Below are 15,504 nucleotides of genomic sequence, written 5' to 3'. Positions count from 1 at the left end.
AAGTGTACTGTTAATTCTCTAAACACTAATTAGTTCTTAATTCTGCTAAGGCCTCTCTGAAGCACCAAATGACTCCATGTTGTAGAAAATCCACAACTCCACCCATCAGCCTGGGCTTTGCCTGAGATGACCTTCCTTAGGGACGGAGCCTTGAAAGAAAATGAGGAACAGCAAACACAATGGACCATCACCAAATGGCAAAAGGGGGAGAGAAATTAGACCCCTGATTAATCCAATCTTTTTAATAAAAAGCACAAGCCTAAGATTTTTTTTTTCCTGAGAGCTTATACACTGCTATATAGCATCCTGGCATCTCTTAAAGGCTCTCGTGATTATTTTCCCCAAAGCTGGCAAAAGATGTAGCAAAATCAACCCAGTAATTTTCAAGAAGCATTAAAGTTGTCGTTTTTATAGTAGATCAGGAGGAAACTGCCAGGACTGTGTCCAACAACAGCAGTTCAGGTTCAGCAGCTCGCCGGTGCTGTGAGCTGAAATATTAAGGGAAATACCTGGCAGTAGCACTACTGTCACCACCACGAGCTGAGCCAGGGTGGGTCAGCAACACCATCAATCAAAACAACACCCTCATCATTCAAAAATCTGCAGGCAATCGTCCCTCAAATCATTTCTATTATACTGTGGTAACACAACCCAACAAATCCCAGGCTCCCAGACACAGACAAGTCCCCCATGATTACAACACCTGTTCTTCATCAGTATCTCAAAACCCGCCTTTCCTATCCCTTTATTCTCCCTAAAATCCGTGTCAGTGCACACGAACCCTTTCCGTGAGGAGCACACAGGCAACACGCCGCGCCACCGCTCCCTGTGAGACCGGCGGGCACCGGGCACCGCCCGCAGCCGGCCCGGGGACGGGGACAGCGACCCCCGAACGCCCTTCTCCCACCCCGCCGGGCCCCGCGAGAGACTCCATCGTCCCAGGGGCCGGGCCACTGGAGCTGGGCCCGGTTTCCCCCTCCGTGGCCGTCCTCGGGGCTGTGAGCATCCCTAAGCGCTCCGCTTCCATCAGCATCCTGCATCCCGCAGCATCTCGCTCCTATCAGCATCCCGCTCCCCGCAGCATCGGCATCTCTCCCCCGTCAGCCTCCCCCTCCCGGCACCATCCCGCTGCCCGCAGCCGGGGCCATGGGGGGCGCGGCCGCCGCCCCCGCCCCGGGCACCGCCCGCACTCACCGCCCGTGTCCATGGCCGCGGCCGGGCCCGCCGCGCTCGCTGCCGGCGCCGAGCGGAGCCGAGCCCCGCGGGGACGCGGCCGGCAGCGCGGAGGGTGCGCGCCGGCCCCGCTCGGTGCATCCCCGCCCGGCGCGGGCAGCGCGGGGAGCCGGGAGCGGCCGCGGGGTCCCGCGGGGCCGAGGGAGGGAGCAGCGCTGCCTCTGCCGGGGCGGCACCGGGGGACGGGGCTCTGCCACATTTCACCCCAAAATGCGGCTTGGGGAGGGTAAGGGCTTCGCTGCGTCTTCCGAAATGTTGCACCCGCGTCTTTTCACGGGTCCTCAGGACGGGGCTGAGCGGTCGGTAGCACCTGTGAAGACAACAGGCAGCCCCCACCCCAGCCGGGATGGACAGTGACAACTCACAGCCGTGTCAGAATCACCTGCTCTGCAGGATGCACTGAGCCTGTCAGATTTAATTGCTGCCTCACTTCTCAAAACCCACACAAAACCCTCTTATAAGAGAAAACCAAGTTACTCCCCATGTCCAATAACCCTTAGCAGCTGAGGGCCGGCTCTTATGTCCTGCCTTATTTCCCATATCATAAAGGGGAAGCAGTTTGGTGTCTGTTACAGACAGATAACATTGCTTTGATAGTTTCTATTGCAGCCAAACAGTGTCACAGCACAGAGACTGACCCAAGGGCTCTTAAGGTGGTGAAAGGCCCAGAGGTGAAGCCTTACAAGAGCAGCTGAGGTCACTTGGTCTGTTCAGTCTTGGAGGAGACTGAGGGAAGACCAAATCACAGTCTACAGCTTTCTCTTGAGGGAAGGAGAGGGGCAGGCATTGATTTCTTCTCTGGTGACCAGTGACAGGACCTGAGGGAATGGCCTGAAGTTGTGTCAAGGGAGGTTTAGATTGGATATCAGGAAAAGTTCTTCACCCAGAGGGTGGCAGGGCAGTGAACAGGCTCCCCAGGGCAGTGGGCACAGCACCAAACCTGACAGAGCTCAGGAAGTATTTGGACAAGGCTTTCAGGCACATGGTGTGACTGCTGGGGTGTCCTGTGCTGGGCCAGCATTCGGACTTCAATGATTGTTGTAGGTCCCATCCATCTCAGGATCTTCTATGATTCCTACGTCCTAAGCACTAGGAGCAAGACAGAGCTTAGCACAGTTTTCAATTCCTCGTAGCTGATGAAGTTCCAGGAATCCCATTTCTAAATGTTGGGCTGCACATGGAGGCGAGAGAAAATATTCCATTATCTGGCTTAATCAGGTGCCCAGATTTGAGGACCAAGATGAAAACGGGCTGAGGAAGCCACACAGCAAGCTTTGCAAAATCGGAATAGGCAACTCCAGATGTGGAATGAACTTCAAAATTAAACATTCCAGAAAAGAAGGGATAAAATTCTTATTTTAATTTATCTTATTTTATGACACTGATTCAAAATATCAGTGTCATTCGAAGAAACCTGCTATGCATGTCTCATGATGAGAGAATACAAACACTCTGCACAGGGTCCTGTTACATAAGACTCCTAAGTATAACACTAGAATAAACCTCAAAGTAGCTTTTAATCTTTTGGGATCAGGTCTACCTTAGAATCCTAAAAAAAAGGCAACAAAAAGAAAGCAGACTGCTTCTGATTTTAGTCTGAAAAAGAAAGGGCTTAGAATGAATGGAACACTCTCTCCAGCTTTGTAGTGTGTCTTTATGCAGATGGTGATTAATTAATTGTTCTCTGTGCTCACTACAGTAGAGATGTGCAATTGGTAGCAACACAAATTCACTTAATAGGAGAATTTCAGAGTTAACAATTTGGCCTTATAACAAAGACCAAAATCTCTTTTACTGCAGGATTCTCCAGTTATTCTAAAGGTGATACCCACATTGACACAAAGCTATTACCCACATTGACACGCACAGATCTCCACTGTCATCCACGGAATTTGGAATTATTTAACATCACTCCCATATTGCTGTTTCAACTTCAGTTTGAAGGCTGCAAAAACCTCCAGATTGAGCACAGCTGCTTACAGGAGCATTCCCCAGCTGGTATTTGAGCTTGATTTGTCCAGCCTTTTCCACTTACTTTGATTTAATTAGACCTTGCTGGTTGCTTTAATAAGTAGAATAAAAAAATATATTGTGTACTTTCACTTAAACAGTTTCCAGGTGTTCAAGAAAAGACTGGACATGACACTCAGTGCCATGGTCTGGTTAACAAGGTGGTGATCATTCGAAAGTTGGACTCAATGATGCCAGAGGTCTTTTCCAAGATAATTGATTCTGTGATTCTGTAAACTGATGTCACCTCTAAGTGTTCTAGGTTTATTTTGGTTTTCATCACCCACATTATCTTTGCAAACACTGAGCACTGGCTCACACCTTCATTAAGAGCATCTTTCAGCTTTGCCAAAGAAATGGTGATTACTTTCGGATGAACAGACAGTTGTGCATCTACCTCAGAGAAGCTTCAGCCAAAACACATGTATTTGATTTATTTCTGCAAACTGTAACAGCATCCAGATACACACTGTCATATGGCCTCCTATCCACCAGCACAGTGGAAGTTAGGCTGGCATTACACAGATTAAATTTCATTGCAGAGTTTAACTACTGCAGTAGCTGAGGCTACAACCAGGAGAGAATTTAGATCCCAGAAAGTCTACTACTACTATTACTATTTGGAAGCCCAGAATTATTGTTGAGGGTTTTTTTAATGACAGCTGCTTGCTTCAATGAAGTATTTTAGGGAGTCCCTCTCCAGTTTTTCAAAGCCTGTAATTGCCCATCAGATTGCAGCAAGGGATTTTTGCCTTTCAAAGATTACACCAGCAGTGTGAAACTCTGCCTACAGCTGCCTCTAAATTCTCAGGATTACTGTTTTGAAACATCACCGTGCATACAGTCAGCAGTTCTAAATTTATTCTTAATCATGACTTCCATTTTACATCTATGTAATTTTATAAACAAATTACAGAACATTTGTTTTCATGATTATGAAAATAATTGCTAGTTGAATGCACTCATCCTTGTGTCCAGCCAAGCCTTTGCACCCTTAGTAAATAATTTGCAGAGGAGCACAAGGAGGACTCATGTCACTGAGTATCAAAAATTGGGACAAATTCCACCCCTTACTCAGCTCTTGGGCTGGCTCATAGGTATAAGAAGCAAATCAGATGCTCATGTTATGAAGAAGTGTCACTGCAGGGAATAGTATTAAACATGTTACTGAGCAAAAATAGTCTGATTAAGTTTCCCTTTGAGGTCTCTTCTGGGATTTTTTGTATCTGCTTACCAAAAAGTAGGGGAAGAAATGCACAGAGGTTTTCCAGGGTTTGTGCAGGTAACAGAAAAATCACAGGCATTGTCGCTGCCAGAAAACCCAAATAAAACCAGATTGCTTAGACTTTACAGAAATGATACCTCCAAAATGTTTATAGCCATAGATGAGTCCTTTTAAGACAACCACATCTGAGGCATGTTCCATCCACAGCCTAAGCCCAACCTCAGGACAAATAGTGCAATGGAAGAGTGAACCATAAACCAGAAGAGTAGAAACTAAATGCACAAATTATGACTTTTATTGTGTTACCATTACAGGAATTTTTAATCTGTGTAGAAGTATTCTTTTTCCGTAATAATTAGATATGGGCTAATAATGACATTTACATTAGATGTATCAAGACTTTGGTTACTCAACTGGATATTTGCCTGTTCAGTTGACAATGCAGTAACTTTGTTACTAAGTGTTTCTTTTCTTGTTAACAAGATCGAGTGCAACACTGGAACTTCATCATCGGCTTCTCCAGTGTCCAACCTCTGTAATTTTGGCCCATTCCTCCTTGCCAACCAACGCATTTTATATGGCAACCTTTTACAGTAAAACCATTTGTGTCTCCATTTAAATGTCTTTTCTTCTAGGTAAGAGCACTTCAATACCTCTGGCCTTTAGGAGTCATACTACCAAACTAATTAGTTGAATTTAGGTTCTATTTGTATTCAAAATATTTAAAATTTCTAATTTTTATTTCTTCTTGTAGAAAAGGACACAGCTCCTTCGGCCTTTCTTGAAAGAACAGCTGTGATCAACTGGAGAAAGTCCAAGGAGAGTAACTCCACATCCTTCTTAAACTGTTGTGGCCAGATGGGGATATTTAGGGCTACAGCCTTCAAAGGCTGAGTGACACATATTCTACTGGTTTTAGTATTTACAGAAAACACTTCAGCTGATGATTCTCAGTCCATTTGCTTTTTCTGCTGCACTGTTGCCAAGCAAACATTTCCCCATGCTGTGCCTGCTCTCAGTACTGAGATCCATGTTTATTTCTGCACCCACTTCTTTCACTCCACTCCAATTTATAAACATCATTTTGAATTCCAGTCCTGCCCTTGTACAGCTTAGGGTTATCTGCAGAATTAATAAGCACCCTTTCCATCCCTCCATTTGAATACACAGTAACTCCAGATCTGCTGGAGACAGAACACAACATAATAGAGTGTCAGCAAGTTCATTTCCACATGTGTGAGATCAAACCATGATAAACAGTGAAGTTTACACACCATAAAATGGAGCAAGTCAACCATGAAAAAGAATTTATTGCACAAATTTTCAACAGTCGATAACCTGATGGTCAGAGATAAAGGATTACAGACATGTCTTACATGGGCAAATATTTTCTGAGCCTTCTCTTTCCATCTCAGCCAGGACACAGCAGTGTTGGTCTCCCACAAGAAGCATTCACCAGATGAATACAAGCACCACGAGAGAGCTGAAGTATCCCAGTGACTACCAATATTCCAGCACCACCCGTGCTTCTGGTCCCAGACACTTCTTTTATGTTCAAAGGTATCCAAAACAAGCACTTGGTGTTACCTCTGACATTTTCATTTTGTCATTAAAATTAATATTAGTGCTTCTCCAAGTGGATCCTCTAACGTTGTCTTCTCCTCTTGGAGAGATATACTTCTGAAAGAAAATAAAGAGAAGCGGTTTTTTTACAAGCTTTCAAATCCATCTCCCCTCATGGCAATTGTTCAAGTAGAATTAATTCCATCCAGCACAGGAAATTAACCAGATGAGCTCCTGAGATCCCCTTCCAGTCCCTCTCCCTATGTTTTTTAAATATGAAAAAAAATCTTTCTAGATCCTACAGCACAGTATCATTCAAAGTACCAACTGAAATTCCATTAAGGAATATTGTACTTCAAAACTTATTCCATCTTCCAAGTTTTCTGCTCCTCACCAACATCTTAGATTTTGCTGTGAATTTGACAAATGGAATGCTCACAAAATATCTGAAGAGACTCCTCAGGGGTATGTTTAATGCTTCAGAATTTACTGGAAAATTCTGAGAAATGGAGAGTGTTCCTGATTTAGAAAGAAACTTTCTGTCCATAACAAGTGGATAAGTGAAGGGCAAGTAAACAAAGTACAATATTAAATGCTCCATGGCACCCTCAATCTGAGCATTTAAAATTGAACAAATTCTCACTGTCTAAAAATAAAAGTGACCAGAGAATGTAATCTCACTTCAGTACTGTGAGATGCTCCTTTGCTTCTAAAAAGAGAAAACATAAATATACATCACTAAAAATGTATTTTAATACATTTAAATATATTAAATTGTAATAGATATCCCTTGTATTAACTATCCTTCCATAAAATACACTTTTGCATAGTAAATCAACTGCAGAAGGTTCTTTATACTGTGTCATGTTCTCCTCAAGCAGAAAGGAGACCCTGAAGCTTCTAAGCTGCAGAGCAGCTCAGCATCATCCCAACACTGATGCTTCTGCAGAGCAACTCCACTGTAAGCTTTGAGCAATCTGCTTTACCATTGCTTTCTAATTAAATTACATTATTTCCATTATTTCCTGAGTGACAGCAAAGCCATTCACTCCCCTGCTGCAGTTCCCAGAGACCGCCCACAAGAATGTCAGATAATTTCCAGTACAGCAGAGGATGCTACTGCTGTACTGGAGCTCAATCCATGAAACACTGACCAGCTGAAACTAAGGCTAGAGAGGAACCTTCTCTCCCCTCAACAAAGGTGAGGGCAGCAAGGGCTATTCTTTCCTAAGTTCCCAGAGATACCAGAACAGGGATCTTCTCTAAGTGGGTGACTGACCAAAAAAAATCACTTTTCCCTATACAATGGAACTCCTCAAGACAAACTTGTATTACAGAAGAATGAGACTCCTTTAAACTGGACCAATTTTAACTCTGAACGCACTACAATGAAATCCGGGTAGAAAAAAAATGACTCTTAGGATTTTGCCACAGTTTTTCAAAGTTTTCAATTTCTGCAACAATTTTCAAGCTAAACCCAAAGACATGAGTCAAAATATCAGCTTTAGTTTCAGAAAGACACAGCAGAGGGATATTTATAAACAAGTCACTGGTTTGCTGGAATTCCAATGGTTGTACCTCCTTCATCTGAGTCCTCTTCTGTGATTATTGGCATCCCAATATGCCGAATTACGGTTTCCTTTGCCACTTGCAATTCACCTGCACACAGATTTTGAGGAAAAAACATCAGCTTTTTTCTGCTTCTGTATCCCTCATCCAGCAGTTAAAAGATTGTTCACTGCTGCTCTACTGAGATGCTGTCAAATGCTGCAGACAAACCTACTTTTCACAGTACCTTCAATATGATTCACTAAGAAACATTAAATTAACAAGTAATTAACACTATCAATTTAAAGCAAATTAATCAGTTCAATAATTCAAAACGCCCTTACTGCTCCAAAATATCTCATCTACTCTTTTAAAGTCAATCAAAAGCAACACTGCCTAATGCTTATCTCTGAAGAGAGATTAATTTCCTCAGTAAGTCTTTTTTTCCCTAGCACAGGCTAAGCAAGTCTGCAAACAGAGCTGGGAACTTTGAAATTAAATCCTCATCTTCAAAATAAAGATAATTTATTTAAAAAAAGACAATTCAAATCCATTTTGCTGTTTAGTTTCATTTAACCTATAACAAATAAGGAGTAATCAAAAAATTTAGAGAGCAGAGTAACTTCTATCAGTTGAACAGTTGGATATCAGAAGGAGAATTCCCTTAGGAAAGGTAATTTGCCAGTGATCAACAGCAAAATTTAACCTAGCCAGCGAAGCAATGGATAAACCTTTGCAATCTCCCCAGGTTCATGGATGCAATGGAGAAGTACCTCTAACTTCTGAAGAACCTCTTCTCCTTGGTGACTGTGCTCCCCTGCTGGGTTTTTTACTTCGCCTTGGAGACTTCCCACAACTGGATCCTGATCCAGAGGATTCCAACTGCACCTGACGATGTCTCCTGGATTTGGAAACCTGAATGACACAAAAGAAGCTGAACTTCTGCAGTCAGATCTTGCTGTGGGTCACTTGACACACACCAGCAGGGACCAAAGCATCAACTTGATGGCAGGGTGGAAAAGGAATAGAAGAGGAAAGAGGGAGGGAGGACTCCCACTAGCTGCTGTTCTTCTGTTTTTCATTGTCCAAAACAGGACAATGCCCTCGTATGATTTAACAGGTGTGTAACTTAAAATGCAGATAATGAAACATTCATTAATTCCCAATCCATTCTCTGTTACTACCCATCCACACCATGCTGCATCCCCCTACACAAAAGAAACACTTCCAAAACCTGCTGCTCTGTAAAGCCTCCTTACTGTCATATTTTGTTTAAGTGCCTAGAAAACCTTACTGCACATTCCCAAGTCTGGACTGTTATAAAATCCAAAACTCTGTTTCATTTAATGATAGTTTTTCAATATGAGATTTTAATAAACAGAGAAAGTGGAGATGTTTCTCACAGGACGGCAAAGAAAAAGACAAACCAACAATATTCTTTTAAGGGAGAAGCTTCTGAAACAAAGTTTCCAAGAACTTGCAACTAACTTTAAACTCCCAAGTCCCATTTTCACAGGCATCTTCCAAGATTCCAGAAGATCCAGGGAATCTGAATCTGACCAATTAAAGTCTCAGGAATTTTTATACATCTTCTTGAAATTCCTCTAAATTTATTCATTCTTCTTAAAATCTACTTAAATAGAGAGCCTAGACATTAAAAGATACCTTGTAAATTAAAATCCCCCAAGCACAGGCCTTATCTGCATTGTTCCACAAATCTAACGAGAATAAAAGCTTTGGGTTTCCCTGCCATGTTATGAAAGCTAGAACATTCAAAAAACTGAATTATAGAGTGCAGTTTTAACTCATTCCTTTTTGAGCCAACATTTACATTAAACTGGCACTTTTAACGGTTCTTGAAAAAAATAAATACACCCCCATTATCAATTTTCATACCCACCTCAACAGCTGCAGAATAAGACCTGTATTTGATTCTGGCCAGGGCACTTGCTCGTTCAGAACCCTGTAAAGAAACAAGAGTCCAGTCAAAAAAGATTTTTATTCTATTATAGCAGTACTGAAATGAGATACTGCATTAGGCAACCACTTGAGCAATATCTCACTACAGCTGTAATTCTAAAATTAGTTCTACATCAATGCCACTTGGTACTTCAAGGGAAAAAAAATGTTCAAATTTCATTAAAAACACAGAGCATAATTTTGCTTGCCTTCACTGTTACAAACCCCAGGAGTAAAAAAATCAAATGTGAAACTTCACATCTTCCTCAAATTCAAAGTTTTAATAAGCAGACAAGTACAATATGAGACAATTCTATAGCATAAAAAATGAATATTGCCTTAAATTGAAACTCCTGGAGGAAGAGTAAAGGAGTTTGGCTGAGAAAATGCAGCTCTTTTCCCTCCTCACCTGAGAGAGGCTTTTTATTATGATCACCAAAGAGCTGTCACAGAGTAAATGCTCACAGCTCAACAGAAAACAATGTGAGTTAAAAACAAAATCAAGCAAGCAGCCCCACCAGCTGTCCCTGGAATTTATTTTGATATTATCAAACTTTGACCTACAGTGCTTAGCCTGAGATCTGAAGTCAAAAAATTAACAGATCTGACCTGTGCAATGCAGCAAAGCAGTTCAATTTCCTTACCTCTGATTTTAGCATAGTCTCTTCTTTCTTTTTGTCTTCTGTTTCATCAGTTTCTTTAACACTTTCCAGTAATTTCTGTGGGGAAGAAAAGCGTTTTTCTTTAAACATTTGTCGTACACAAGACAGCTAAAATCCAAGACAAGTATTTACACACATGCCCGTTTTCTACATCCACCTTACACTGTGGCCTTTCTTTGATGCAGGAATGTGTTACAGAGCTATTTCATGAGGTCAGACCTTCAGGGCTTCCCTCTCAGCAGTCAGTTGTGGCATCCCAGAGGCAAGACCACCCACAAGTCCTTTCTTCCATTCCACATCCCTGCCTCAGCTTTCACCCATTTCCATGCCTTCAGTGCCACAGTTCCTTCTCCTTCAGTCTGAGATTTACCAGCTCAGAGTTAATCACACCAAGCAATCCAGTTCTTACACATTCAGTCAATTTCCTAAGTCACCACAGCATAACGGTTGGTAGTACCTACCACTCTGTTCTGCTGCCATTCCTGATGTTCCAAGGTTATGTCTTTGAGATTAACCACAAAGTCATCTTTTATCAAGCTCAGGGCCTTGTCTGGCTGGGATTTGTCAGCTGAAATGACACACTTCATTTTCTGATAGTGGTCGTGAATATTCATCAGTTCCTGAAATCATTACAAGGGTCTTTCAGAAAAAAAAAAAGATTCCAGCAGTAAAGCAATATTCATCCTCAACATACAAACCCAGGGTTACAGAAACCATTCTAAGGAGACCACTGGACCAGGAGGAATGGTAGAAACTGAATCTGGTTAGATCATCTGAGTTTTAGAGCCAAAAAATCCTGCTAACCAGGACTGACCCATCCAGTAAGCTAAAGAAGAAAGAGCATCTTGTGTTATTTAAACTAAGAAGGTTATTCAGGGCGACTGTTCACACAGGGCTCATTCTGATACTGTGCTTTATTTTAATTTCTTTGGAGGAAACACTTTACTTCAGATTTCTGTACCACTGCCATCAACCTTACTGATACACATTTGCCAGCAATGAATAAAAAAACCTGCTAAGAAAGTTCTATCACTGGGTGATGTAAAAATCTTTACCTGACTTGAATTACTCAGGTTTTAATAAAATGCATCATACAATAAAAAAAACAAAACCCAAGGTTTGAAAGGAGAAATAAAAGTGAGAGAAGGCTATAAACTTGCAGATAAGTAAATTCATATTACCACAAGTATCAATCCTCCAGCTGCAACCTGCAGACATATCAAAACAAGCATGCTTCCCCCCCCATTTTCCATTTTTATCTAAGTGACAATTAACCATTTACACCCTTTTACCCCTTACTCAGGCAAAACCACAAAACATTAGAGCATATTTCAGTATTGAAAAAGGTACCACAATTCTTGCAAATTAAATGCCACATCTCTGAGTGTCTGGTAGAATTACCTTAGTCTGCATTCCACAAGAGACTGACAAAGGACAAGACTGTGCTGATTAGAAAAGTTACAGCTCTTGGACAACAGAGAAATGAAAACAAAACAAACCCCATTGATTAACTGTAGTTTAAAGGTTACTGTACCTCCAATACATCATTAGTGATGAGGCTGGTCACTCTGTTACCTGGGTCCCTAAATTCTTCTTTAAAATAATTTTCCTCAATCTTCTTCTTAGTTCTGTAGGTCAGCTAAAACAAGAGGCAATTTTTGTAACCTAAAAGAAAGCTTCAAATGGCACCTGCTCTTAAGAATTCCTACTGTATATCCATCAACCAGGAGATGAAAGGCCATGAAATAAAACCATCTCACCAACACAGCTTTGCTGTCACATGCGCAGAGCCAGCACTTTTCACAAATTATTCTCTAGTTAAGAATTTAATCCAGCACCCCGACTAATTTCCCCAGCTGGTAAGACATCTCAAGTCTTCTAGGAACATTAGATACTGAAAAAATATTTTCAGGTGAGAAGCATTCAAACATTCTCTAAGCTCTTCATCACCTACCTAAACCCACACATACTAACAGAGCCTCAAGGCCAAGCCAACCATGAGTGCTGTTGCACTGTCAGGCATTGAAGGATGAGGGTATTTTATTTAAAAATGTAAGTCAGGAATGTAATAACTCACAGGCTTTGGCATTGCTGTGAAATGGAAGGCTCTGGCAAGTCTCAGTCTCCTAAAGATATAGGCTGCATCATAATGCTGGGAGTCAAGCAGATCCAGCTGAAATTTCTGGATTTCTGGCCAATCCTTGAGTGCGATTCTGATCTACAACAAAAGAGTGACATACTGTTAAACCAGTATTTCAACCATAAAAATTAACTGAGCTGACTACAGACAACACCTGGATGTCCAGAGCTGCAGAAAGGATCCCACTATAACATTTTATGCACATAAGATTATTATACTTTGACAGTGATGTGGAACACAGAAGTCCTTTCTGACATTTGATAACATTCATTCTTCACATTCTGAAGTGTGTGATAAATACTCTGCACCTGGGACATTCCCCTTCACTGACGATTAGGAAACAATACTCATTCCACTGTGTGTGCCACTGAAATCCTCATAAATTTTTTCTTTCCCATATTTCCTTCTTTCTCTCCTGTCATATCCACTCTGCTCACTTCACTTTCTCTCTGTATAACTTTCTTGATAACTCCTGTACCCTCTTACAGCTGCTATCCAGCAGTGGCTTTAAAATTACCTAAATTCATCTTCATAAAAAGTTACTGATTTCTCTGAGGTCAAAATATGAGACATCATGGCATCATTGTAGACTACTCCAAATTCAGTTTGCTATTTTAAAGAATTTGGACTCAATTCTGCATGTGCACACAACATATATCACAAAGTTCCTAAGCAAAACTCCTCTCCTTGCACTGAGTTTGTAATTCCTTTAGATATTGGTCTCCTATCCTAAAAGCAGCAAGGAGGGTGTCATTCAGGCATGCACCCTCTCAAGCTATTTGTGAATTCCTTTTCTGGTTAATAGAAAGTGGAAATAACTCAGCCAGTCTCCATTCTGTTGGAATTCTAAAGAGTAACTCAGGCTGAAATGGGGTTCACCCTACAGCTGATGAACACATTCTCTGTCCCTGCCTTTTCAAATAGCTTCCACTCTGGCTTCAAGTATTTTAATTTTAAGAAAGCAAGAGGAAATGCCCTGACTATTTATGATGACAGAGCAGACAGCAGTGCACCACATATCTTATGTCTAGTATATCCTGAGAATAAAACCTCAGGAACAATAAGTTACCTTATGTTTTGGTTGACAAAGCTGGGCATTATAGAGCCCATACAGAAGGTACAGAGCACCAACTCGGATCTGGAAGGAGTAGGGGGGCAAAAAGTACTGCTGGGCCAGATCTAGAGTCTTCTCTGTGAGCTTATTCCTCTGCAAAGCTCTCATTTTACCACTAAAACAAAAAAATAAACAACAGAAAAAAGCAGCATGTTAAAGCAGGTAAATATAAAACTCCAGGCTTTGGAGAAACAAGCTTTAGATGTTTTAGAAATATAGGATCATTGAATGTCCTCAGTTGGAAGGGACCCACAAGGATCACTGAGTCCAGCTACTGGCCCTGCAGAGGACAACCCCAAGAATCACAACCTGACAGAGTTCAAGAAGAGTCTGAACAAGGTTCTCAGGCACAGGCTATGACCCTTGGAGCATCCTGTGCAGGGCCAGGAGTTGAACTCCACGATCCGTGTGGGTTCCTTCCAACTCAGGGTATTCTATGATTCAGTGAAACATGCAATGTCCTGCGATCGCACTTTTAAATCTCACGAGGATTGCACCAAGCTCCCTGCGGAGTCAGAGCTCAAATCACACACATTCCTAACGCATGAAATACACTGAATTTAAAACTCTTTTCCATCATTACAGGGGCACCGATGCTCCGCTCTCTTTAGAGCCCAGTCAGGCAACCCTGTCCCTGAGCCAGGCCTGCCGGGGGCACACGGCTCACCCGCACCCCCTTTAAGGCTGGCCGTACCCCGGGGAAGCTGAGCAGAGGGGGCTGCGGGCCTGGCGAGCGGCGGGACAGAGGCAGGAGAGGGGCAGGCGCGGCTCGGCCTGAGGGGCGGCCGGGAGCCACTCCCTCCCTTCCTCCCCACTCACTAGAAGACGGTGTGGAAGCGGCGCTCCCGCCACAGCTCGGCGAAGCGCTCGAAGCGGACGGTGTCTGCCTGCAGGAAGGCGCCGAGCAGCTCCTCGCAGTCCTCCTTCAGTCCCGGCACGGCGCTCATCCCGCCGGCCCCGCGCTCAGCCCGCGGCCGCTCCGCGCATGCGCGGCGGCACCACGCCAGCCCCGCGGCGCCTGCGCACGGCCCGTGCCGCCCGTGAGGGGCGGGGCCGCTCGTGCCGCCCGTGAGGGGCGGGGCTGTGCCGCCCCTGCGCTCCCTCCGTGCCCCGGCCGCGCCGTCCGTGTGTGTGGCCGGACCCCGCCAGTGACGGAGGTCACTCTGCCCGCCCCGGGCGCTGTCCCGCTCGCCCCCCGCCGTGGAAGGCGAGCCCGGTCTGCGGGCAAAATGCCTCTCCGAGCAGCGCATCCCTGGGTGGTCCCGGGGCGCAGCCCGCGGGGACGAGCGGGTTCGGGCGGGATGAGCAGCGCCGGGTCCGCTGGGGCAGGCGCCGGTGTACCACAGCCCCGGAGATCCCGGGAACGCTCTCGAGGTGCGGGGCTTCGCACTCCCCGCCCCAGTCCCCGCAGGCGGCCCCGGCAGCGAGCTCGGGGGCCGTGACCCGACGGCCTCGGGGGCGATCCCCCGCGGGAAGGGCTCCCGGCGGCCCCGCGGATGCCCAGCGCCGCGCTGCCGCGGGGACGTGACGCGCCGCCACGCTGCGGTGAAGGGCCGCTGCCGGCCCCCGCTGCTGCCCCGGCCGTCCCAAAACCCCGACGGCTGCGGGAGCCCCGTTTCCGCCTGGGCGAGCGCTACACGCAGAGATAAGCCGGCGGCCCTGCCCCCCCGAGCGGCGGGATGCCGTGCGCTGCCCTTCCCTGCCCTGCCGTGTCACATCGTGCCGTGCCGCCCGCTCCCCGCATGCACGGCCACACGTAGGCGGCCGGGGCAGCGGGGCGGGCGGGGAGGGGGCCGCGGCTGCCGAGCCGCACGTAGGGTGGGTGGGTGCGGCCTCGCCGGCGGCGCGGAGCGGGCAGCGGGGACTCCCCTGCCCGCGCTCTCCCTCGCACGTACAGAGAGGGGCGAGCGGCCGCCGAGGCGGCTGCCGGCACCGGCGTCGGAGAGCCCGCGCCGCGGTGAGTACGGACCCGCGGCACCGGCGGCGGGCACGGCTCGGGGCGGGGGCGGGCAGCGTCCCGGGGGAGCTGGTTCTGGTGCCAGGGAGGCTC

General features: G+C 45.2%; 1 protein-coding gene across 1 annotated transcript; it reads right to left on the bottom strand.

Moving 5' to 3' along the window:
* Window positions 1–5,760: 5,760 nt before the first annotated feature.
* On the bottom strand, window positions 5,761–14,419 carry SNAPC1 (small nuclear RNA activating complex polypeptide 1). Its single transcript, XM_066321622.1, has 10 exons — window positions 14,274–14,419; window positions 13,410–13,569; window positions 12,278–12,418; window positions 11,735–11,839; window positions 10,662–10,820; window positions 10,183–10,257; window positions 9,480–9,542; window positions 8,353–8,494; window positions 7,610–7,690; window positions 5,761–6,148 (listed from the first exon to the last, which is right to left on the bottom strand). Exons 1-10 carry the CDS (start codon window positions 14,399–14,401, stop codon window positions 6,114–6,116), a joined length of 1,089 nt encoding a protein of 362 aa, XP_066177719.1. The 5' UTR covers window positions 14,402–14,419; the 3' UTR covers window positions 5,761–6,113.
* Window positions 14,420–15,504: the final 1,085 nt, after the last annotated feature.

Source organism: Sylvia atricapilla, chromosome 6 (genome assembly GCF_009819655.1).
Source record: "Sylvia atricapilla isolate bSylAtr1 chromosome 6, bSylAtr1.pri, whole genome shotgun sequence".
In the NCBI taxonomy this organism is placed as follows: Eukaryota; Metazoa; Chordata; class Aves; order Passeriformes; family Sylviidae; genus Sylvia; species Sylvia atricapilla.
Note: the sequence above shows the minus strand (reverse complement) of the source record. Positions and strands in the feature narration are given on the sequence as shown.